This window comes from Salvelinus fontinalis, unplaced genomic scaffold (genome assembly GCF_029448725.1).
Source record: "Salvelinus fontinalis isolate EN_2023a unplaced genomic scaffold, ASM2944872v1 scaffold_1344, whole genome shotgun sequence".
Classification (NCBI taxonomy): Eukaryota; Metazoa; Chordata; class Actinopteri; order Salmoniformes; family Salmonidae; genus Salvelinus; species Salvelinus fontinalis.
The window spans coordinates 21,181-45,382 of NW_026601553.1; the positions used below are offsets into that span (position 1 = coordinate 21,181).

General features: G+C 39.3%; 1 protein-coding gene across 1 annotated transcript; it reads left to right on the forward strand.

Annotated features, from left to right (window-relative positions):
• Positions 1 to 855: 855 nt before the first annotated feature.
• Positions 856 to 23,908, forward strand: LOC129849043 (uncharacterized; the record flags this gene model as incomplete). The annotated part of the gene is made up of 7 exons (XM_055916106.1): positions 856 to 1,020; positions 6,918 to 7,035; positions 7,236 to 7,365; positions 8,236 to 8,329; positions 12,738 to 12,839; positions 23,084 to 23,132; positions 23,740 to 23,908. Coding segments are annotated over exons 2-7 (647 nt in total), but the record flags the coding sequence as incomplete, so codon positions are not given.
• Between the last annotated feature and the right edge of the window lie 294 nt (positions 23,909 to 24,202).

Consider the following 24,202-nt stretch of genomic DNA (forward strand, 5'->3'; position numbering starts at 1 on the left):
TATCTACAATACAACATCCCCCCCATGTGTACTTGTATGTGTCTTATGTGTGTGTGTGTCCGTCTGTCTGTCTGTGTGTGTGTCTCTTCACAGTCCCTGCTGTTCCATAAGGTGTATTTTTACCTGTTTTTTAAATCTGATTCTACTGCTGCATCAGTTACCTGATGTGGAATAGAGTTCCATGTAGTCATGGCTCTATGTAGTACTATGCTCCTCCCATAGTCTGTTCTGGACAGACCTCTGGTGGCATGTCTTGTGAGCTGTGTGCTAGTCGTTTAAACAGGCACCTTGGTGTATTTCAGCTTGTCAACACTTCTTACAAAAAAACAAGTAGTGATGAAGTCAATCTCTCCTCCACTTTGAGCCATGAGAGATGTACATGCATATAATTAATGTTAGCTCTCTGTGTACATTTAAGGGCCAGCCGAACAAATCCCAGCAGATATTGATGGGTACACTTCCTGCTTTTACTTCCTGCTTTGCCCCTATGGGTATGCTCGCAATGGCCGCCAGTCCACCCATTATGCCATCGTTAACTTGAATGTGGACGAACTATTCTATTCATTCTATTTCTATGATCACACCCTTTTCAGCTGGGTCGTCACTCTTTACTACAGCCACAAAGTCATAACACCCGCTTATTTATACAATTTATCTTCTTAAAATATTATTTTAAACCGTAACCTTAATCAAAGTGCTAAAACTTAACTTTAAATGAAGACCAAAAAGTTTTTGTTTTTATAGATCTTTACGATGTATAGCCAATTTTGACGTTGTTGCTGTGGTAACTAGGGAATACTTCTCGGCTGGTCGCCCAGGTGACGCCGTGTCCGTCACTTCCGGGCTGAAGTTTTAGAAGCCGGCGCGAAAAGTAAAAGTGAAACAAGGTCGTGAGAAGGAACGGGCACTTCGGTTAAACGACTTTAAATAATTACTCGTTATATATTACATCTAACGGTGTCGGTTCTCACGCTTTATAACCGGTTTGTCAACTCAGAAGTGTTCCACTTTTCAAGCTAGGTAACGTAGCTAACGAACGTTTTAACTAACTAGCCAGCCACATCCGCTTTGATACTCTTTTAGTTACAGCTGACAAGGATGTCAATCAAACTGTTGTTAGCTAGCTAAGGTAGCTAGTTAGGTGTGCTAACGTCTGGTTAAATCACAGACCGACGAAAAATAAACATGTGCTTTCTCTGGTCGAAGTTGTGTGTTTGGGTTGTGTCGAGGCTCAGTTAGTTGGTTAGATATTGAATATGATTAGTTAGTCTCTGTGCACCTTCATGAATTAGTTATTTATCTCCACCGGTCAGAATTGAAAGTAGTTTTGTTTTAACCCCCCCTAACCAGTTACATTCAGCTAGTTGTCTACAGATCATTGACGTTGTGTGTCTTGTTATTCTAGTTAATGTTAGTTGGACCGAATCAGAATCAACTTTATCCACCAAGTACATTTTATAGTGAAGGATATACACTGCAGTGTGGTTTATAGTGAAGGATATATAATGCAGTGTGTGGTTTATAGTGAAGGATATACAATGCAGTGTGGTTTATAGTGAAGGATATATAATGCAGTGTGTGGTTTATAGTGAAGGATATACAATGCAGTGTGTGGTTTATAGTGAAGGATATACAATGCAGTGTGTGGTTTATAGTGAAGGATATACAATGCAGTGTGTGGTTTATAGTGAAGGATATACAATGCAGTGTGTGGTTTATAGTGAAGGATATACAATGCAGTGTGTGGTTTATAGTGAAGGATATACAATGCAGTGTGTGGTTTATAGTGAAGGATATATAATGCAGTGTGTGGTTTATAGTGAAGGATATACAATGCTGTGTGTGGTTTATAGTGAAGGATATACACTGCAGTGTGTGGTTTATAGTGAAGGATAAACAATGCTGTGTGGTTTATAGTGAAGGATATATAATGCAGTGTGTGGTTTATAGTGAAGGATATACAATGCTGTGTGTGGTTTATAGTGAAGGATATACAATGCAGTGTGTGGTTTATAGTGAAGGATATACAATGCAGTGTGGTTTATAGTGAAGGATATATAATGCAGTGTGTGGTTTATAGTGAAGGATATACAATGCTGTGTGTGGTTTATAGTGAAGGATATACACTGCAGTGTGTGGTTTATAGTGAAGGATATACAATGCAGTGTGGTTTATAGTGAAGGATATACAATGCAGTGTGTGGTTTATAGTGAAGGATATACAATGCAGTGTGGTTTATAGTGAAGGATATATAATGCTGTGTGGTTTATAGTGAAGGATATACAATGCAGTGTGGTTTATAGTGAAGAATATACAATGCAGTGTGTGGTTTATAGTGAAGGATATACAATGCAGTGTGGTTTATAGTGAAGGATATACAATGCAGTGTGGTTTATAGTGAAGGATATACAATGCAGTGTGGTTTATAGTGAAGGATATACAATGCAGTGTGGTTTATAGTGAAGGATATACAATGCAGTGTGGGGTTTATAGTGAAGGATATATAATGCAGTGTGGTTTATAGTGAAGGATATACAATGCAGTGTGGGGTTTATAGTGAAGGATATACAATGCAATGTGGTTTATAGTGAAGGATACACAATGCAGTGTGGTTTATAGTGAAGGATATACAATGCAGTGTGTGGTTTATATTGAACCATATGTGTGGTTTATATACATATATTTTGCAGGTGTTTGGTTTATATAAATCTATTTTGCAGGTGTGTGGTTTATATAAATATATCTAGCAGGTGTTTGGTTTATATAAATATATTTTGCACGTGTTTGGTTTATATAAATCTATTTTGCAGGTGTTTGGTTTATATAAATATATCTAGCAGGTGTTTGGTTTATATAAATATATTTTGCAGGTGTTTGGTTTATATAAATATATTTTGCAGGTGTTTGGTTTATATAAATATATCTAGCAGGTGTTTGGTTTATATAAATATATTTAGCAGGTGTTTGGTTTATATAAATATATTTTGCAGGTGTTTGGTTTATATAAATATATTTTGCAGGTGTTTGGTTTATATAAATATATTTTGCGGGTGTTTGGTTTATATAAATATATTTTGCTGGTGTTTGGTTTGTATAAATATATTTATCAGGTGTTTGGTTTGTATAAATATATTTATCAGGTGTTTGGTTTGTATAAATATATTTATCAGGTGTTTGGTTTGTATAAATATATTTATCAGGTGTTTGGTTTGTATAAATATATTTATCAGGTGTTTGGTTTATATACATATATTTATCAGGTGTTTGGTTTAGATAAATATATTTATCAGGTGTTTGGTTTATATAAATATATCTAGCACGTGTTTGGTTTTTATAAATATATTTATCAGGTGTGTGGTTTATATAAATATATCTAGCAGGTGTTTGGTTTATATAAATATATTTATCAGGTGTTTGGTTTATATAAATATATTTATCAGGTGTTTGGTTTATATAAATATATTTATCAGGTGTTTGGTTTGTATAAATATATTTATCAGGTGTTTGGTTTATATAAATATATTTAGCAGGTGTGTGGTTTATATAAATATATCTAGCAGGTGTTTGGTTTATATAAATATATTTATCAGGTGTGTGGTTTATATAAATATATTTATCAGGTGTGTGGTTTATATAAATATATCTAGCAGGTGTTTGGTTTATATAAATGTATTTAGCAGGTGTTTGGTTTATATAAATATATTTATCAGGTGTGTGGTTTATATAAATATATTTATCAGGTGTGTGGTTTATATAAATATATTTATCAGGTGTGTGGTTTATATAAATATATCTAGCAGGTGTTTGGTTTATATAAATATATTTTACAGGTGTTTGGTTTATATAAATATATTTATCAGGTGTGTGGTTTATATAAATATATTTATCAGGTGTGTGGTTTATATAAATATATCTAGCAGGTGTTTGGTTTATATAAATGTATTTAGCAGGTGTTTGGTTTATATAAATATATTTAGCAGGTGTGTGGTTTATATAAATATATCTTGCAGGTGTTTGGTTTATATAAATATATTTAGCAGGTGTTTGGTTTATATAAATATATTTTGCAGGTGTTTGGTTTATATAAATATATCTAGCAGGTGTGTGGTTTATATACATATATTTAGCAGGTGTGTGGTTTATATAAATATATTTGGCAGGTGTGTGGTTCATATAAATATATTTGGCAGGTGTTTGGTTTATATAAATATATTTAGCAGGTGTTTGGTTTATATAAATATATTTGGCAGGTGTTTGGTTTATATAAATATATTTATCAGGTGTGTGGTTTATATAAATATATTTATCAGGTGTGTGGTTTATATAAATATATTTATCAGGTGTGTGGTATATATAAATATATTTAGCAGGTGTTTGGTTTATATAAATATATTTTGCAGGTGTGTGGTTTATATAAATATATTTATCAGGTGTGTGGTTTATATAAATATATTTATCAGGTGTGTGGTTTATATAAATATATCTAGCAGGTGTTTGGTTTATATAAATGTATTTAGCAGGTGTTTGGTTTATATAAATATATTTAGCAGGTGTGTGGTTTATATAAATATATCTAGCAGGTGTTTGGTTTATATAAATATATTTAGCAGGTGTTTGGTTTATATAAATATATTTTGCAGGTGTTTGGTTTATATAAATATATCTAGCAGGTGTGTGGTTTATATACATATATTTAGCAGGTGTGTGGTTTATATACATATATTTGGCAGGTGTGTGGTTTATATAAATATATTTGGCAGGTGTTTGGTTTATATAAATATATTTAACAGGTGTTTGGTTTATATAAATATATTTGGCAGGTGTTTGGTTTATATAAATATATTTATCAGGTGTGTGGTTTATATAAATATATTTAGCAGGTGTTTGGTCTATATAAATATATCTAGCAGGTGTGTGGTTTATATACATATATTTAGCAGGTGTGTGGTTTATATAAATATATTTGGCAGGTGTGTGGTTCATATAAATATATTTGGCAGGTGTTTGGTTTATATAAATATATTTAGCAGGTGTTTGGTTTATATAAATATATTTGGCAGGTGTTTGGTTTATATAAATATATTTATCAGGTGTGTGGTTTATATAAATATATTTATCAGGTGTGTGGTTTATATAAATATATTTATCAGGTGTGTGGTATATATAAATATATTTAGCAGGTGTTTGGTTTATATAAATATATTTTGCAGGTGTGTGGTTTATATAAATATATTTATCAGGTGTGTGGTTTATATAAATATATTTATCAGGTGTGTGGTTTATATAAATATATCTAGCAGGTGTTTGGTTTATATAAATGTATTTAGCAGGTGTTTGGTTTATATAAATATATTTAGCAGGTGTGTGGTTTATATAAATATATCTAGCAGGTGTTTGGTTTATATAAATATATTTAGCAGGTGTTTGGTTTATATAAATATATTTTGCAGGTGTTTGGTTTATATAAATATATCTAGCAGGTGTGTGGTTTATATACATATATTTAGCAGGTGTGTGGTTTATATAAATATATTTGGCAGGTGTGTGGTTTATATAAATATATTTGGCAGGTGTTTGGTTTATATAAATATATTTAGCAGGTGTTTGGTTTATATAAATGTATTTAGCAGGTGTTTGGTTTATATAAATATATTTAGCAGGTGTGTGGTTTATATAAATATATCTAGCAGGTGTTTGGTTTATATAAATATATTTAGCAGGTGTTTGGTTTATATAAATATATTTTGCAGGTGTTTGGTTTATATAAATATATCTAGCAGGTGTGTGGTTTATATACATATATTTAGCAGGTGTGTGGTTTATATAAATATATTTGGCAGGTGTGTGGTTTATATAAATATATTTGGCAGGTGTTTGGTTTATATAAATATATTTAGCAGGTGTTTGGTTTATATAAATATATTTGGCAGGTGTTTGGTTTATATAAATATATTTATCAGGTGTTTGGTTTATATAAATATATTTAGCAGGTGTTTGGTTTATATAAATATATTTATCAGGTGTGTGGTTTATATACATATATTTAGCAGGTGTGTGGTTTATATAAATATATTTAGCAGGTGTTTGGTCTATATAAATATATCTAGCAGGTGTGTGGTTTATATACATATATTTAGCAGGTGTGTGGTATATATAAATATATTTAGCAGGTGTGTGGTTTATATAAATATATTTAGCAGGTGTTTGGTTTATATAAATATATTTTGCAGGTGTTTGGTTTATATAAATATATCTAGCAGGTGTGTGGTTTATATACATATATTTAGCAGGTGTGTGGTTTATATAAATATATTTGGCAGGTGTGTGGTTTATATAAATATATTTGGCAGGTGTTTGGTTTATATAAATATATTTAGCAGGTGTTTGGTTTATATAAATATATTTGGCAGGTGTTTGGTTTATATAAATATATTTATCAGGTGTGTGGTTTATATAAATATATTTAGCAGGTGTTTGGTCTATATAAATATATCTAGCAGGTGTGTGGTTTATATACATATATTTAGCAGGTGTGTGGTATATATACATATATTTAGCAGGTGTTTGGTTTATATAAATATATTTTACAGGTGTTTGGTTTATATAAATATATTTTACAGGTGTGTGGTTTATATAAATATATTTATCAGGTGTTTGGTTTATATAAATATATTTATCAGGTGTGTGGTTTATATAAATATATTTAGCAGGTGTGTGGTTTATATAAATATATTTAGCAGGTGTTTGGTTTATATAAATATATTTTACAGGTGTTTGGTTTATATAAATATATTTTACAGGTGTGTGGTTTATATAAATATATTTTACAGGTGTTTGGTTTAAATAAATATATTTATCAGATGTTTGGTTTATATAAATATATTTAGCAGGTGTTTGGTTTATATAAATATATTTAGCAGGTGTTTGGAGACATGAATCCAGAAGACGTTGTGATCGTTCTCAGTGATGATGATGATGATGATGATGTGTCCATCAACGACTCGGTCTACATCGTCGAAGACATCCAGAACAAAGGTAAGATGTCACAGTTTGTAGGAAGATAAAAGGTTAAAAAATAGATAACGGAGAAGCGAAAGGAGAGGAACCTCAAGAAAACCACGTCAGCACTTCCTATATTCCAGAGTGTCAACCTCTCTGTGGACTTTAGTCCAGTGGTTTCTACATCTATATCATCTATACCATATATATCTACGTGGTCTCTCTACCCACCACAGCAGCAGTACACCAGTCTAGCTGCAGCAGGTCACATGATCCGGGAGGAGAAGAGGACCTGGTCGTGACCTTCTGTCAGAGAGGAGAGGTGCTGCCTCACGCACGCTATGACTGTACCGCACACACCTTCACGTGAGTCACGTTCACACCTTCACTTGAGAGAGACACACACCATCACGTGAGAGAGAGAGACACACACCTTGACGTGAGAGACACACACACCTTGACGTGAGAGACACACACACCTTCACGTGAGAGAGCACACACCTTCACGTGAGAGAGACACACACCTTCATGTGAGAGAGAGACACACACCTTCACGTGAGAGACACACACACCTTCACGTGAGAGACACACACACCTTCACGTGAGAGACACACACACCTTCACGTGAGAGACACACACACCTTCACGTGAGAGACACACACACCTTCACGTGAGAGAGACACACACACCTTCACGTGAGAGAGACACCCCACACCTTCACGTGAGAGAGCGACTCACACCTTCACGTGAGAGAGACACACACCCTCACGTGAGAGAGACACACACCTTCACGTGAGAGAGACACACACCTTCACGTGAGAGAGACACACACCTTCACGTGAGAGAGACACCTTCACGTGAGACAGACACACACACACACACCTTCACGTGAGAGAGACACCCACACCTTCACGTGAGAGAGAGACACACCTTCACGTGAGAGACACACACACCTTCACGTGTGAGAGACACACACACCTTCACGTGAGAGACACACACCTTCACGTGAGAGACACACACACACACCTTCACGTGAGAGACATACACACACACACACACCTTCACGTGAGAGACACACACACACACCTTCACGTGAGAGAGACACACACCTTCACGTGAGAGAGACACACACCTTCACGTGAGAGACACACACTTTCACGTGAGAGAGACACACTTTCACGTGAGAGAGAGACACACACTTCTCCTCCTAACATCAGTGTGTCTGCTCTCTTCCAGACCAACAGACAGTGATGTAGGACGACCAATAGAATCCAACCAGCTCTTCTGTCACCAGTGCTTCTGTTACGTCTGTGACAAGGTCGCCTCGGAGGTGAGCTGTGTGGGAGAGACGTGAAGGTAAACTCTGTAGAGCTGTCTGAGAGAGACGTGAAGGTAAACTCTGTAGAGCTGTCTGAGAGAGACGTGAAGGTAAACTCTGTAGAGCTGTCAGAGAGACGTGAAGGTAAACTCTGTAGAGCTGTCAGAGAGAGACGTGAAGGTAAACTCTGTAGAGCTGTCAGAGAGACGTGAAGGTAAACTCTGTAGAGCTGTCTGAGAGACGTGAAGGTAAACTCTGTAGAGCTGTCAGAGAGACGTGAAGGTAAACTCTGTAGAGCTGTCAGAGAGAGACGTGAAGGTAAACTCTGTAGAGCTGTCAGAGAGAGACGTGAAGGTGAACTCTGTAGAGCTGTCAGAGAGAGACGTGAATGTAAACTCTGTAGAGCTGTCAGAGAGACGTGAAGGTAAACTCTGTAGAGCTGTCAGAGAGACGTGAAGGTAAACTCTGTAGAGCTGTCAGAGAGAGACGTGAAGGTGAACTCTGTAGAGCTGTCAGAGAGAGACGTGAAGGTAAACTCTGTAGAGCTGTCAGAGAGAGACGTGAAGGTAAACTCTGCAGAGCTGTCAGAGAGAGACGTGAAGGTAAACTCTGTAGAGCTGTCTGAGAGACGTGAAGGTAAACTCTGTAGAGCTGTCTGAGAGACGTGAAGGTAAACTCTGCAGAGCTGTCTGTGTGTGGATTAGGGGTTAGGGGTTAAGGGTTAGGGTTACTGTGTGTGGATTGGGGTTAGGGGTTAAGGGTTAGGGTTACTGTGTGTGGATTGGGGTTAGGGTTACTGTGTGTGGATTGGGGTTAGGGGTTAAGGGTTAGGGTTACTGTGTGTGGATTGGGGTTAGGGGTTAAGGGTTAGGGTTACTGTGTGTGGATTGGGGTTAGGGGTTAAGGGTTAGGGTTACTGTGTGTGGATTGGGGTTAGGGGTTAAGGGTTAGGGTTACTGTGTGTGGATTGGGGTTAGGGGTTAAGGGTTAGGGTTACTGTGTGTGGATTGGGGTTACGGGTTAAGGGTTAGGGTTACTGTGTGTGGATTGGGGTTAGGGGTTAAGAGTTAGGGTTACTGTGTGTGGATTGGGGTTAGGGGTTAAGGGTTAGGGTTACTGTGTGTGGATTGGGGTTAGGGGTTAAGGGTTACTGTGTGTGGATTGGGGTTAGGGGTTAAGGGTTACTGTGTGTGGATTGGGGTTCGGGGTTAAGGGTTAGGGTTACTGTGTGTGGATTGGGGTTAGGGGATAAGGGTTAGGGTTACTGTGTGTGGATTGGGGTTAGGGGTTAAGGGTTAGGGTTACTGTGTGTGGATTGGGGTTAGGGGTTAAGGGTTAGGGTTACTGTGTGTGGATTGGGGTTAGGGGTTAAGGGTTACTGTGTGTGGATTGGGGTTAGGGGTTAAGGGTTAGGGTTACTGTGTGTGGATTGGGGTTAGGGGTTAAGGGTTAGGGTTACTGTGTGTGGATTGGGGTTAAGGGTTAGGGTTACTGTGTGTGGATTGGGGTTAGGGGTTAAGGGTTAGGGTTACTGTGTGTGGATTGGGGTTAGGGGTTAAGGGTTAGGGTTACTGTGTGTGGATTGGGGTTAGGGGTTAAGGGTTAGGGTTACTGTGTGTGGATTGGGGTTAGGGGTTAAGGGTTAGGGTTACTGTGTGTGGATTGGGGTTAAGGGTTAGGGTTACTGTGTGTGGATTGGGGTTAGGGGTTAAGAGTTAGGGTTACTGTGTGTGGATTGGGGTTAGGGGTTAAGGGTTAGGGTTACTGTGTGTGGATTGGGGTTAAGGGTTAGGGGTTAGGGTTACTGTGTGTGGATTGGGGTTAGGGGTTAAGGGTTAGGGTTACTGTGTGTGGATTGGGGTTAAGGGTTAGGGGTTAGGGTTACTGTGTGTGGATTGGGGTTAGGGGTTAAGGGTTAGGGTTACTGTGTGTGGATTGGGGTTAGGGGTTAAGGGTTAGGGTTACTGTGTGTGGATTGGGGTTAGGGGTTAAGGGTTAGGGTTACTGTGTGTGGATTGGGGTTAGGGGTTAAGGGTTAGGGTTACTGTGTGTGGATTGGGGTTAGGGGTTAAGGGTTAGGGTTACTGTGTGTGGATTGGGGTTAGGGGTTAAGGGTTACTGTGTGTGGATTTGGGTTAGGGGTTAAGGGTTAGGGTTACTGTGTGTGGATTGGGGTTAGGGGTTAAGGGTTAGGGTTACTGTGTGTGGATTGGGGTTAGGGGTTAAGGGTTAGGGTTACTGTGTGTGGATTGGGGTTAGGGGTTAGGGGTTAGGGTTACTGTGTGTGGATTGGGGTTTGGGGTTAAGGGTTAGGGTTACTGTGTGTGGATTGGGGTTAGGGGTTAAGGGTTAGGGTTACTGTGTGTGGATTGGGGTTAGGGGTTAAGGGTTAGGGTTACTGTGTGTGGATTGGGGTTAAGGGTTAGGGTTACTGTGTGTGGATTGGGATTAGGGGTTAAGAGTTAGGGTTACTGTGTGTGGATTGGGGTTAGGGGTTAAGGGTTACTGTGTGTGGATTGGGGTTAAGGGTTAGGGGTTAGGGTTACTGTGTGTGGATTGGGGTTAGGGGTTAAGGGTTAGGGTTACTGTGTGTGGATTGGGGTTAAGGGTTAGGGGTTAGGGTTACTGTGTGTGGATTGGGGTTAGGGGTTAAGGGTTAGGGTTACTGTGTGTGGATTGGGGTTAGGGGTTAAGGGTTAGGGTTACTGTGTGTGGATTGGGATTAGGGGTTAAGGGTTAGGGTTACTGTGTGTGGATTGGGATTAGGGGTTAAGGGTTAGGGTTACTGTGTGTGGATTGGGGTTAAGGGTTAAGGGTTACTGTGTGTGGATTGGGGTTAGGGGTTAAGGGTTAGGGTTACTGTGTGTGGATTGGGGTTAGGGGTTAAGGGTTAGGGTTACTGTGTGTGGATTGGGGTTAGGGGTTAAGGGTTACTGTGTGGATTGGGGTTAGGGGTTAAGGGTTAGGGTTACTGTGTGTGGATTGGGGTTAGGGGTTAAGGGTTAGGGTTACTGTGTGTGGATTGGGGTTAGGGGTTAAGGGTTAGGGTTACTGTGTGTGGATTGGGGTTAGGAGTTAAGGGTTAGGGTTACTGTGTGTGGATTGGGGTTAGGGGTTAAGGGTTAGGGTTACTGTGTGTGGATTGGGGTTAGGGGTTAAGGGTTAGGGTTACTGTGTGTGGATTGGGGTTAGGGGTTAAGGGTTAGGGTTACTGTGTGTGGATTGGGGTTAGGGGTTAAGGGTTAGGGTTACTGTGTGTGGATTGGGGTTAGGGGTTAAGGGTTAGGGTTACTGTGTGTGGATTGGGGTTAAGGGTTAGGGTTACTGTGTGTGGATTGGGGTTAGGGGTTAAGGGTTAGGGTTACTGTGTGTGGATTGGGGTTAGGGGTTAAGGGTTAGGGTTACTGTGTGTGGATTGGGTTTAGGGGTTAAGGGTTAGGGTTACTGTGTGTGGATTGGGGTTAGGGGTTAAGGGTTAGGGTTACTGTGTGTGGATTGGGGTTAGGGGTTAAGGGTTAGGGTTACTGTGTGTGGATTTTGGTTAGGGGTTAAGGGTTACTGTGTGTGGATTGGGGTTAGGGGTTAAGGGTTAGGGTTACTGTGTGTGGATTGGGGTTAGGGGTTAAGGGTTAGGGTTACTGTGTGTGGATTGGGGTTAGGGGTTAGGGGTTAGGGTTACTGTGTGTGGATTGGGGTTAAGGGTTAGGGGTTAGGGTTACTGTGTGTGGATTGGGGTTAGGGGTTAAGGGTTAGGGTTACTGTGTGTGGATTGGGGTTAGGGGTTAAGGGTTAGGGTTACTGTGTGTGGATTGGGGTTAGGGGTTAAGGGTTAGGGTTACTGTGTGTGGATTGGGGTTAGGGGTTAGGGGTTAGGGTTACTGTGTGTGGATTGGGGTTAGGGGTTAGGGTTACTGTGTGTGGATTGGGGTTAGGGGTTAAGGGTTAGGGTTACTGTGTGTGGATTGGGGTTAGGGGTTAAGGGTTAGGGTTACTGTGTGGATTGGGGTTAGGGGTTAGGGGTTAGGGTTACTGTGTGTGGATTGGGGTTAGGGGTTAAGGGTTAGGGTTACTGTGTGTGGATTGGGGTTAGGGGTTAAGGGTTAGGGTTACTGTGTGTGGATTGGGGTTAAGGGTTAAGGGTTACTGTGTCTGGATTGGGGTTAGGAGTTAAGGGTTAGGGTTACTGTGTGTGGATTGGGGTTAGGGGTTAAGGGTTAGGGTTACTGTGTGTGGATTGGGGTTAGGGGTTAAGGGTTAGGGTTACTGTGTGTGGATTGAGGTGTTGATTACAATTGGCTGACTGAGAGCTTTTCTTTTCTCTGTCCCTGTGTCTGTGTGTGTGTCTGTGTGTGTGTCTGTGTGTGTATGTATGTGTGTATGTATGTGTGTGTGTGTGTGTGTGTGTGTGTGTGAGCTGCAGTGTTCTGTGTGGACTGTGTCAGGAGTGTGCCACTGTAACGCCCATAAGAGGAGTGTGTTCTGGAGCAACAAGAGAGACAAGGTGGTTCTGGGATACCTTCAGGTCAGTTTAACCTTTGACCTTCAGGTCAGTTTAATAACCCTTAACCTTCAGGTCAGTTTAATAACCCTTAACCTTCAGGTCAGTTTAATAACCCTTAACCTTCAGGTCAGTTTAATAACCCTTAACCTTCAGGTCAGTTTAATAACCCTTAACCTTCAGGTCAGTTTAACCTTCAGGTCAGTTTAATAACCCTTAACCTTCAGGTCAGTTTAATAACCCTTAACCTTCAGGTCAGTTTAATAACCCTTAACCTTCAGGTCAGTTTAATAACCCTTAACCTTCAGGTCAGTTTAATAACCCTTAACCTTCAGGTCAGTTTAATAACCCTTAACCTTCAGGTCAGTTTAATAACCCTTAACCTTCAGGTCAGTTTAATAACCCTTAACCTTCAGGTCAGTTTAATAACCCTTAACCTTCAGGTCAGTTTAATAACCCTTAACCTTCAGGTCAGTTTAATAACCCTTAACCTTCAGGTCAGTTTAACCTTCAGGTCAGTTTAACCTTCAGGTCAGTTTAACCTTCAGGTCAGTTTAATAACCCTTAACCTTCAGGTCAGTTTAATAACCCTTAACCTTCAGGTCAGTTTAATAACCCTTAACCTTCAGGTCAGTTTAATAACCCTTAACCTTCAGGTCAGTTTAATAACCCTTAACCTTCAGGTCAGTTTAACCTTTGACCTTCGGGTCAGTTTAACCTTTGACCTTCGGGTCAGTTTAATAACCCTTTACCTTCAGGTCAGTTTAACCTTCAGGTCAGTTTAATAACCCTTAACCTTCAGGTCAGTTTAATAACCCTTTACCTTCAGGTCAGTTTAATAACCCTTAACCTTCAGGTCAGTTTAACCTTCAGGTCAGTTTAATAACCCTTAACCTTCAGGTCAGTTTAATAACCCTTTACCTTCAGGTCAGTTAAATAACCCTTAACCTTCAGGTCAGTTTAATAACCCTTAACCTTCAGGTCAGTTTAATAACCCTTAACCTTCAGGTCAGTTTAATAACCCTTAACCTTCAGGTCAGTTTAATAACCCTTAACCTTCAGGTCAGTTTAATAACCCTTAACCTTCAGGTCAGTTTAATAACCCTTAACCTTCAGGTCAGTTTAACCTTCAGGTCAGTTTAATAACCCTTAACCTTCAGGTCAGTTTAATAACCCTTAACCTTCAGGTCAGTTTAATAACCCTTAACCTTCAGGTCAGTTTAATAACCCTTAACCTTCAGGTCAGTTTAATAACCCTTAACCTTCAGGTCAGTTTAATAACCCTTAACCTTCAGGTCAGTTTAATCACCCTTAACCTTCAGGTCAGTTTAATAACCCTTAACCTTCAGGTCAGTTTAATAACCCTTAACCTTCAGGTCAGTTTAATCACCCTTAACCTTCAGGTCAGTTTAATCACCCTTAACCTTCAGGTCAGTTTAATCACCCTTAACCTTCAGGTCAGTTTAATAACCCGTCACCTTCAGGTCAGTTTAATAACCCTTAACCTTCAGGTCAGTTTAATCACCCTTAACCTTCAGGTCAGTTTAATAACCTGTCACCTTCAGGTCAGTTTAATAACCCTTAACCTTCAGGTCAGTTTAATAACCCTTAACCTTCAGGTCAGTTTAACCTTCAGGTCAGTTTAATAACCCTTAACCTTCAGGTCAGTTTAATAACCCTTTACCTTCAGGTCAGTTTAATAACCCTTTACCTTCAGGTCAGTTTAATAACCCTTAACCTTCAGGTCAGTTTAATAACCCTTAACCGTCAGGTCAGTTTAATCACCCTTAACCGTCAGGTCAGTTTAATAACCCTTAACCTTCAGGTCAGTTTAATAACCCTTAACCTTCAGGTCAGTTTAATAACCCTTAACCTTCAGGTCAGTTTAATAACCCTTAACCTTCAGGTCAGTTTAATAACCCTTAACCTTCAGGTCAGTTTAATAACCCTTAACCTTCAGGTCAGTTTAATAACCCTTAACCTTCAGGTCAGTTTAATAACCCTTAACCTTCAGGTCAGTTTAATCACCCTTAACCTTCAGGTCAGTTTAATCACCCTTAACCTTCAGGTCAGTTTAATAACCCGTCACCTTCAGGTCAGTTTAATAACCCTTAACCTTCAGGTCAGTTTAATCACCCTTAACCTTCAGGTCAGTTTAATAACCTGTCACCTTCAGGTCAGTTTAATAACCCTTAACCTTCAGGTCAGTTTAATAACCCTTAACCTTCAGGTCAGTTTAACCTTCAGGTCAGTTTAATAACCCTTAACCTTCAGGTCAGTTTAATAACCCTTAACCTTCAGGTCAGTTTAATAACCCTTTACCTTCAGGTCAGTTTAATAACCCTTTACCTTCAGGTCAGTTTAATAACCCTTAACCTTCAGGTCAGTTTAATAACCCTTAACCGTCAGGTCAGTTTAATAACCCTTAACCTTCAGGTCAGTTTAATAACCCTTAACCTTCAGGTCAGTTTAATAACCCTTAACCTTCAGGTCAGTTTAATAACCCTTAACCTTCAGGTCAGTTTAATAACCCTTAACCTTCAGGTCAGTTTAATAACCCTTAACCCTCAGGTCAGTTTAATAACCCTTAACCTTCAGGTCAGTTTAATCACCCTTAACCTTCAGGTCAGTTTAATAACCCTTAACCTTCAGGTCAGTTTAATAACCCTTAACCTTCAGGTCAGTTTAATAACCCTTAACCTTCAGGTCAGTTTAACCTTCAGGTCAGTTTAATAACCCATCACCTTCAGGTCAGTTTAATAACCCTTAACCTTCAGGTCAGTTTAATAACCCTTAACCTTCAGGTCAGTTTAATAACCCTTAACCTTCAGGTCAGTTTAATAACCCTTAACCTTCAGGTCAGTTTAACCTTCAGGTCAGTTTAATAACCCTTAACCTCTACAGAGTACCTAACCCGGATCCGGGAGCACCCCCCCCCCCCCACACACTGATTAGCATCGCTAGCATAGCGTCACAATTAAATAGTAGCATCTAAATATCATTAAATCACAAGTCCAAGACACCCAATGAAAGACACAGATCTTGTGAATAAAACCACCATTTCAGATTTTTTAAATGTTTTACAGGGAAGACAAAATATGTAAATCTATTAGCTAAACACGTTAGCAAAAGACACCATTTTCTTACTCCAACAGTTTCTTACTCCATCAGGTGCTATCACCAATTCGGCTAAACTAAGATATTGATAGCCACAAACCAACAAACAAATTTATAAGATGACAGTCTGATAACATATTTATGGTATAGCATAGTTTTTTTTTTTTAAATGTGCATTTTTCAGGTATAAATCACAGTTCTACATTGCAGCTGCAATCTGATATAGTGCTGATGCAGCTAGAACAATTACAGAGACCAACGTTATATAACTAATTACTTGTCTTAAAACATTTCAGAAAAAATACACAGCGTACAGACATTGAAAGCCCAACATCTGGTGAATCCAAACAATATTTCAGATTTTTTAAATGTTTTATAGCGAAAACAAAATGTATCGCTAATTAGCATAACCAGGCCAGCCAAAACCAGCTGGACGCGCGCGACCAGTTCACATGCACGACAGATATATGAAATAACATCGTAAATTGGGTCTTACTATTGCTGGTCTTTCATCAGAATGTTGATCAAGGTGTCCTTAGTCCTGATGAGTCGTTCAATCCATTCACAATGGCAACCTCCCCTCTTCATTCAGCCTGGGTACTGGTCGACTGGCACGGTCAATTCCCAAAGTTAAAAAACTCAAAGAACGGAACACGGCAAAACTCCCGAAAAAATTCTAATAATCTGATTAAACTATATTGAAAAAACATACATTACGGTGATATGGTCACATGTAGCAAACAAACTTCGACACGGAGATAGTTTTCATCCATAACGTCAGCATAACAAAAGACAATGCCACCTCTGAAAACGCGCATCTCAGAAACCGGAAGTTGTCGGTCACGCTAAAGAAATAAGTCTTATTTCACGTCAGTACAAGATAAACAAAAAATTTCTCCTCTGACGTCTTCCAAACACCCATAGGAAGAAGTAGGAAGTGTCATTCGGGTCATAGGTGGCGTGACCATATATAGGCAGAGCTTTGAAGCGAGCATACACATCTTGCAATCTTTTTCAGGCTCAGGGAAAGTGCTGTGAAATGACCTGTGTTTGACTCAGAGACTCAATTGGAACGGTTTTAGAAACCATAGATTGTTTTCTATCCAATGCTATATGGTTATATGCATATAGTAACAGCAATAATTGAATAAGAGGCAGTTTAGTCTGTAGAGGCAATTATGCTAATGCGAAATAGCACCCCCTGTATTCTCAAGAAGTTAACCTTCAGGTCAGTTTAATAACCCTTAACCTTCAGGTCAGTTTAATAACCCTTAACCTTCAGGTCAGTTTAATAACCCTTAACCTTCAGGTCAGTTTAATAACCCTTAACCTTCAGGTCAGTTTAATAACCCTTAACCTTCAGGTCAGTTTAATAACCCTTAACCTTCAGGTCAGTTTAATAACCCTTAACCTTCAGGTCAGTTTAATAACCCTTAACCTTCAGGTCAGTTTAATAACCCTTAACCTTCAGGTCAGTTTAATAACCCTTAACCTTCAGGTCAGTTTAATCACCCTTAACCTTCAGGTCAGTTTAATCACCCTTAACCTTCAGGTCAGTTTAATCACCCTTAACCTTCAGGTCAGTTTAATAACCCGTCACCTTCAGGTCAGTTTAATAACCCTTAACCTTCAGGTCAGTTTAATCACCCTTAACCTTCAGGTCAGTTTAATAACCTGTCACCTTCAGGTCAGTTTAATAACCCTTAACCTTCAGGTCAGTTTAATAACCCTTAACCTTCAGGTCAGTTTAACCTTCAGGTCAGTTTAATAACCCTTAACCTTCAGGTCAGTTTAATAACCCTTTACCTTCAGGTCAGTTTAATAACCCTTTACCTTCAGGTCAGTTTAATAACCCTTAACCTTCAGGTCAGTTTAATAACCCTTAACCGTCAGGTCAGTTTAATAACCCTTAACCGTCAGGTCAGTTTAATAACCCTTAACCTTCAGGTCAGTTTAATAACCCTTAACCTTCAGGTCAGTTTAATAACCCTTAACCTTCAGGTCAGTTTAATAACCCTTAACCTTCAGGTCAGTTTAATAACCCTTAACCTTCAGGTCAGTTTAATAACCCTTAACCTTCAGGTCAGTTTAATAACCCTTAACCTTCAGGTCAGTTTAATAACCCTTAACCTTCAGGTCAGTTTAATCACCCTTAACCTTCAGGTCAGTTTAATCACCCTTAACCTTCAGGTCAGTTTAATAACCCGTCACCTTCAGGTCAGTTTAATAACCCTTAACCTTCAGGTCAGTTTAATCACCCTTAACCTTCAGGTCAGTTTAATAACCTGTCACCTTCAGGTCAGTTTAATAACCCTTAACCTTCAGGTCAGTTTAATAACCCTTAACCTTCAGGTCAGTTTAACCTTCAGGTCAGTTTAATAACCCTTAACCTTCAGGTCAGTTTAATAACCCTTAACCTTCAGGTCAGTTTAATAACCCTTTACCTTCAGGTCAGTTTAATAACCCTTTACCTTCAGGTCAGTTTAATAACCCTTAACCTTCAGGTCAGTTTAATAACCCTTAACCGTCAGGTCAGTTTAATAACCCTTAACCTTCAGGTCAGTTTAATAACCCTTAACCTTCAGGTCAGTTTAATAACCCTTAACCTTCAGGTCAGTTTAATAACCCTTAACCTTCAGGTCAGTTTAATAACCCTTAACCTTCAGGTCAGTTTAATAACCCTTAACCCTCAGGTCAGTTTAATAACCCTTAACCTTCAGGTCAGTTTAATCACCCTTAACCTTCAGGTCAGTTTAATAACCCTTAACCTTCAGGTCAGTTTAATAACCCTTAACCTTCAGGTCAGTTTAATAACCCTTAACCTTCAGGTCAGTTTAACCTTCAGGTCAGTTTAATAACCCATCACCTTCAGGTCAGTTTAATAACCCTTAACCTTCAGGTCAGTTTAATAACCCTTAACCTTCAGGTCAGTTTAATAACCCTTAACCTTCAGGTCAGTTTAATAACCCTTAACCTTCAGGTCAGTTTAACCTTCAGGTCAGTTTAATAACCCTTAACCTTCAGGTCAGTTTAATAACCCTTAACCTTCAGGTCAGTTTAATAACCCTTAACCTTCAGGTCAGTTTAATAACCCTTAACCTTCAGGTCAGTTTAATAACCCTTAACCTTCAGGTCAGTTTAATAACCCTTAACCTTCAGGTCAGTTTAATAACCCTTAACCTTCAGGTCAGTTTAATAACCCGTCACCTTCAGGTCAGTTTAATAACCCTTAACCTTCAGGCCAGTTTAATAACCCTTAACCTTCAGGTCAGTTTAATAACCCTTAACCTTCAGGTCAGTTTAACCTTCAGGTCAGTTTAATAACCCGTCACCTTCAGGTCAGTTTAATAACCCTTAACCTTCAGGTCAGTTTAATCACCCGTCACCTTCAGGTCAGTTTAATCACCCGTCACCTTCAGGTCAGTTTAATAACCCGTCACCTTCAGGTCAGTTTAATAACCCTTAACCTTCAGGTCAGTTTAATAACCCTTAACCTTCAGGTCAGTTTAATAACCCTTAACCTTCAGGTCAGTTTAATAACCCTTAACCTTCAGGTCAGTTTAATAACCCTTAACCTTCAGGTCAGTTTAATAACCCTTAACCTTCAGGTCAGTTTAATAACCCTTAACCTTCAGGTCAGTTTAATAACCCTTAACCTTCAGGTCAGTTTAATAACCCTTAACCTTCAGGTCAGTTTAATAACCCTTAACCTTCAGGTCAGTTTAATAACCCTTAACCTTCAGGTCAGTTTAATAACCCTTAACCTTCAGGTCAGTTTAATAACCCTTAACCTTCAGGTCAGTTTAATAACCCTTAACCTTCAGGTCAGTTTAATAACCCTTAACCTTCAGGTCAGTTTAATAACCCTTTACCTTCAGGTCAGTTTAACCTTCAGGTCAGTTTAATAACCCTTAACCTTCAGGTCAGTTTAATAACCCGTAACCTTCAGGTCAGTTTAATAACCCTTAACCTTCAGGTCAGTTTAATAACCCTTAACCTTCAGGTCAGTTTAATAACCCTTAACCTTCAGGTCAGTTTAATAACCCTTAACCTTCAGGTCAGTTTAATAACCCTTAACCTTCAGGTCAGTTTAATAACCCTTAACCTTCAGGTCAGTTTAATAACCCTTAACCTTCAGGTCAGTTTAATAACCCTTAACCTTCAGGTCAGTTTAATAACCCTTAACCTTCAGGTCAGTTTAATAACCCTTAACCTTCAGGTCAGTTTAATAACCCTTAACCTTCAGGTCAGTTTAAAAACCCTTAACCTTCAGGTCAGTTTAATAACCCTTAACCTTCAGGTCAGTTTAATAACCCTTAACCTTCAGGTCAGTTTAATAACCCTTAACCTTCAGGCCAGTTTAATAACCCTTAACCTTCAGGTCAGTTTAATAACCCTTAACCTTCAGGTCAGTTTAATAACCCTTAACCTTCAGGTCAGTTTAATAACCCTTAACCTTCAGGTCAGTTTAATAACCCTTAACCTTCAGGTCAGTTTAATAACCCTTAACCTTCAGGTCAGTTTAATAACCCTTAACCTTCAGGTCAGTTTAACCTTCAGGTCAGTTTAATAACCCTTAACCTTCAGGTCAGTTTAATAACCCTTAACCTTCAGGTCAGTTTAATAACCCTTAACCTACAGGTCAGTTTAATAACCCGTCACCTTCAGGTCAGTTTAATAACCCGTCACCTTCAGGTCAGTTTAATAACCCGTCACCTACAGGTCAGTTTAATAACCCTTAACCTTCAGGTCGGTTTAATAACCCTTTACCTTCAGGTCAGTTTAATAACCCTTAACCTTCAGGTCAGTTTAATAACCCTTAACCTTCAGGTCAGTTTAATAACCCTTAACCTTCAGGTCAGTTTAATAACCCTTAACCTTCAGGTCAGTTTAATAACCCTTACCTACAGGTCAGTTTAATAACCCTTAACCTTCAGGTCAGTTTAATAACCCTTAACCTACAGGTCAGTTTAATAACCCTTAACCCACAGGTCAGTTTAATAACCCTTAACCTTCAGGTCAGTTTAATAACCCTTTACCTTCAGGTCAGTTTAACCTTCAGGTCAGTTTAATAACCCTTAACCTTCAGGTCAGTTTAATAACCCTTAACCTACAGGTCAGTTTAATAACCCTTAACCTTCAGGTCAGTTTAATAACCCTTAACCTTCAGGTCAGTTTAATAACCCTTTACCTTCAGGTCAGTTTAACCTTCAGGTCAGTTTAATAACCCTTAACCTTCAGGTCAGTTTAATAACCCTTAACCTTCAGGTCAGTTTAACCTTCAGGTCAGTTTAACCTTCAGGTCAGTTTAATAACCCTTAACCTTCAGGTCAGTTTAATAACCCTTAACCTACAGGTCAGTTTAATAACCCTTAACCTTCAGGTCAGTTTAATAACCCTTTACCTTCAGGTCAGTTTAACCTTCAGGTCAGTTTAATAACCCTTAACCTACAGGTCAGTTTAATAACCCTTAACCTACAGGTCAGTTTAATAACCCTTAACCTTCAGGTCAGTTTAATAACCCTTAACCTTCAGGTCAGTTTAATAACCCTTAACCTACAGGTCAGTTTAATAACCCTTAACCTTCAGGTCAGTTTAATAACCCTTTACCTTCAGGTCAGTTTAACCTTCAGGTCAGTTTAATAACCCTTAACCTACAGGTCAGTTTAATAACCCTTAACCTTCAGGTCAGTTTAATAACCCTTAACCTTCAGGTCAGTTTAATAACCCTTAACCTTCAGGTCAGTTTAATAACCCGTAACCTTCAGGTCAGTTTAATAACCCTTAACCTTCAGGTCGGTTTAATAACCCTTAACCTTCAGGTCAGTTTAATAACCCGTAACCTTCAGGTCAGTTTAATAACCCGTAACCTTCAGGTCAGTTTAATAACCCTTAACCTTCAGGTCAGTTTAATAACCCTTAACCTTCAGGTCGGTTTAATAACCCTTAACCTTCAGGTCAGTTTAATAACCCTTAACCTTCAGGTCAGTTTAACCTTCAGGTCAGTTTAATAACCCTTAACCTTCAGGTCAGTTTAATAACCCTTAACCTTCAGGTCGGTTTAATAACCCTTAACCTTCAGGTCAGTTTAATAACCCTTAACCTTCAGGTCAGTTTAACCACCCTTAACCTTCAGGTCAGTTTAATAACCCTTAACCTTCAGGTCAGTTTAACCTTCAGGTCAGTTTAATAACCCTTAACCTTCAGGTCAGTTTAATCACCCTTAACCTACAGGTCAGTTTAATCACCCTTAACCTTCAGGTCAGTTTAATAACCCTTAACCTTCAGGTCAGTTTAATAACCCTTAACCTCCAGGTCAGTTTAATAACCCTTGACCTTCAGGTCAGTTTAATAACCCTTAATCTTCAGGTCAGTTTAATAACCCTTAACCTTCAGGTCAGTTTAATAACCCTTAACCTTCAGGTTAGTTTAATAACCCTTAACCTTCAGGTCAGTTTAACCTTCAGGTCAGTTTAATAACCCTTAACCTTCAGGTCAGTTTAATCACCCTTAACCTTCAGGTCAGTTTAATCACCCTTAACCTTCAGGTCAGTTTAATAACCCTTAACCTACAGGTGAGTTTAATAACCCTTAACCTACAGGTCAGTTTAATAACCCTTAACCTTCAGGTCAGTTTAACCTTCAGGTCAGTTTAATAACCCTTAACCTTCAGGTCAGTTTAATAACCCTTAACGTTCAGGTCAGTTTAATAACCCTTAACCTTCAGGTCAGTTTAATAACCCTTAACCTTCAGGTCAGTTTAATAACCCTTAACCTTCAGGTCAGTTTAATAACCCTTGACCTTCAGGTCAGTTTAATAACCCTTGACCTTCAGGTCAGTTTAATAACCCTTAACCTTCAGGTCAGTTTAATAACCCTTAACCTACAGGTCAGTTTAATAACCCTTAACCTTCAGGTCAGTTTAATAACCCTTAACCTTCAGGTCAGTTTAATAACCCTTAACCTTCAGGTCAGTTTAATAACCCTTAACCTTCAGGTCAGTTTAATCACCCTTAACCTTCAGGTCAGTTTAATAACCCTTAACCTTCAGGTCTTATCTAGTGCTTTTGACCAGAGTGGGAGTTGGGAACCATCTCTATTCTCTGTCTGTCCTCCTTCTGGGTTAATCCTCAATTAACTTTCACCTGCAGATATTTAACTTCAACCTGCTGGAGATCGACAGCGACCTCCGACTAGCAGGTACACACACACACACACACACACACACACACACACACACACACACACACACACACACACACACACACACACACACACACAGACACACAGACACACAGACACACACACAGACACACACACACACACATAGAGACACACACACACACACACATAGAGACACACACACACACACACACACACATAGAGACACACACACACACACACACACACACATAGAGACACACACACACACACACATAGAGACACACACATACAGACACACACACACACACACAGACACACACACACACACATAGAGACACACACACACACACACACACATAGAGACACACACACACACACACACACACATAGAGACACACACACACACACACACACACACATAGAGACACACACACACACAAACACACACACACACACACACACACACACACACACACACACACACACACACACACACACACACACACACACACACACACACACACACACACACACACACACACACACACACACACACACACCACACACACAGAGACACAAACACACAGACACACACACACACACACACACACACAGATATTACGTCTTTGTTCTGTGTGTGTAGAGTCCTTACTGCTGCAGTTGGAGGAGGAGTTGTCGACGGAGTACGCCTCCTTCCAGAGGGGCGTGGCTGTGAGGGGATTGGCTGTCCAATGTGCCTGTTACTGCCACACAGCCAATCGTTTGGAATGCGAGAACTGCCAATCAAATCACCTGCTGCTACTGGTCTACGAGTAAGTGACCCCCTTGTTCCAGCGTTAATATCTTGTTACCATGGGGACTGTTACTATGGGGATTATTACCATGGGGAGTATTACCATGTTGGACTGGGGAGTATTACCATGTTGGACTGGGGAGTATTACCATGTTGGACTGGGGAGTATTACCATGTTGGACTGGGGAGTATTACCATGTTGGACTGGGGAGTATTACCATGTTGGACTGGGGAGTATTACCATGTTGGACTGGGGAGTATTACCATGTTGGACTGGGGAGTATTACCATGTTGGACTGGGGAGTATTACCAT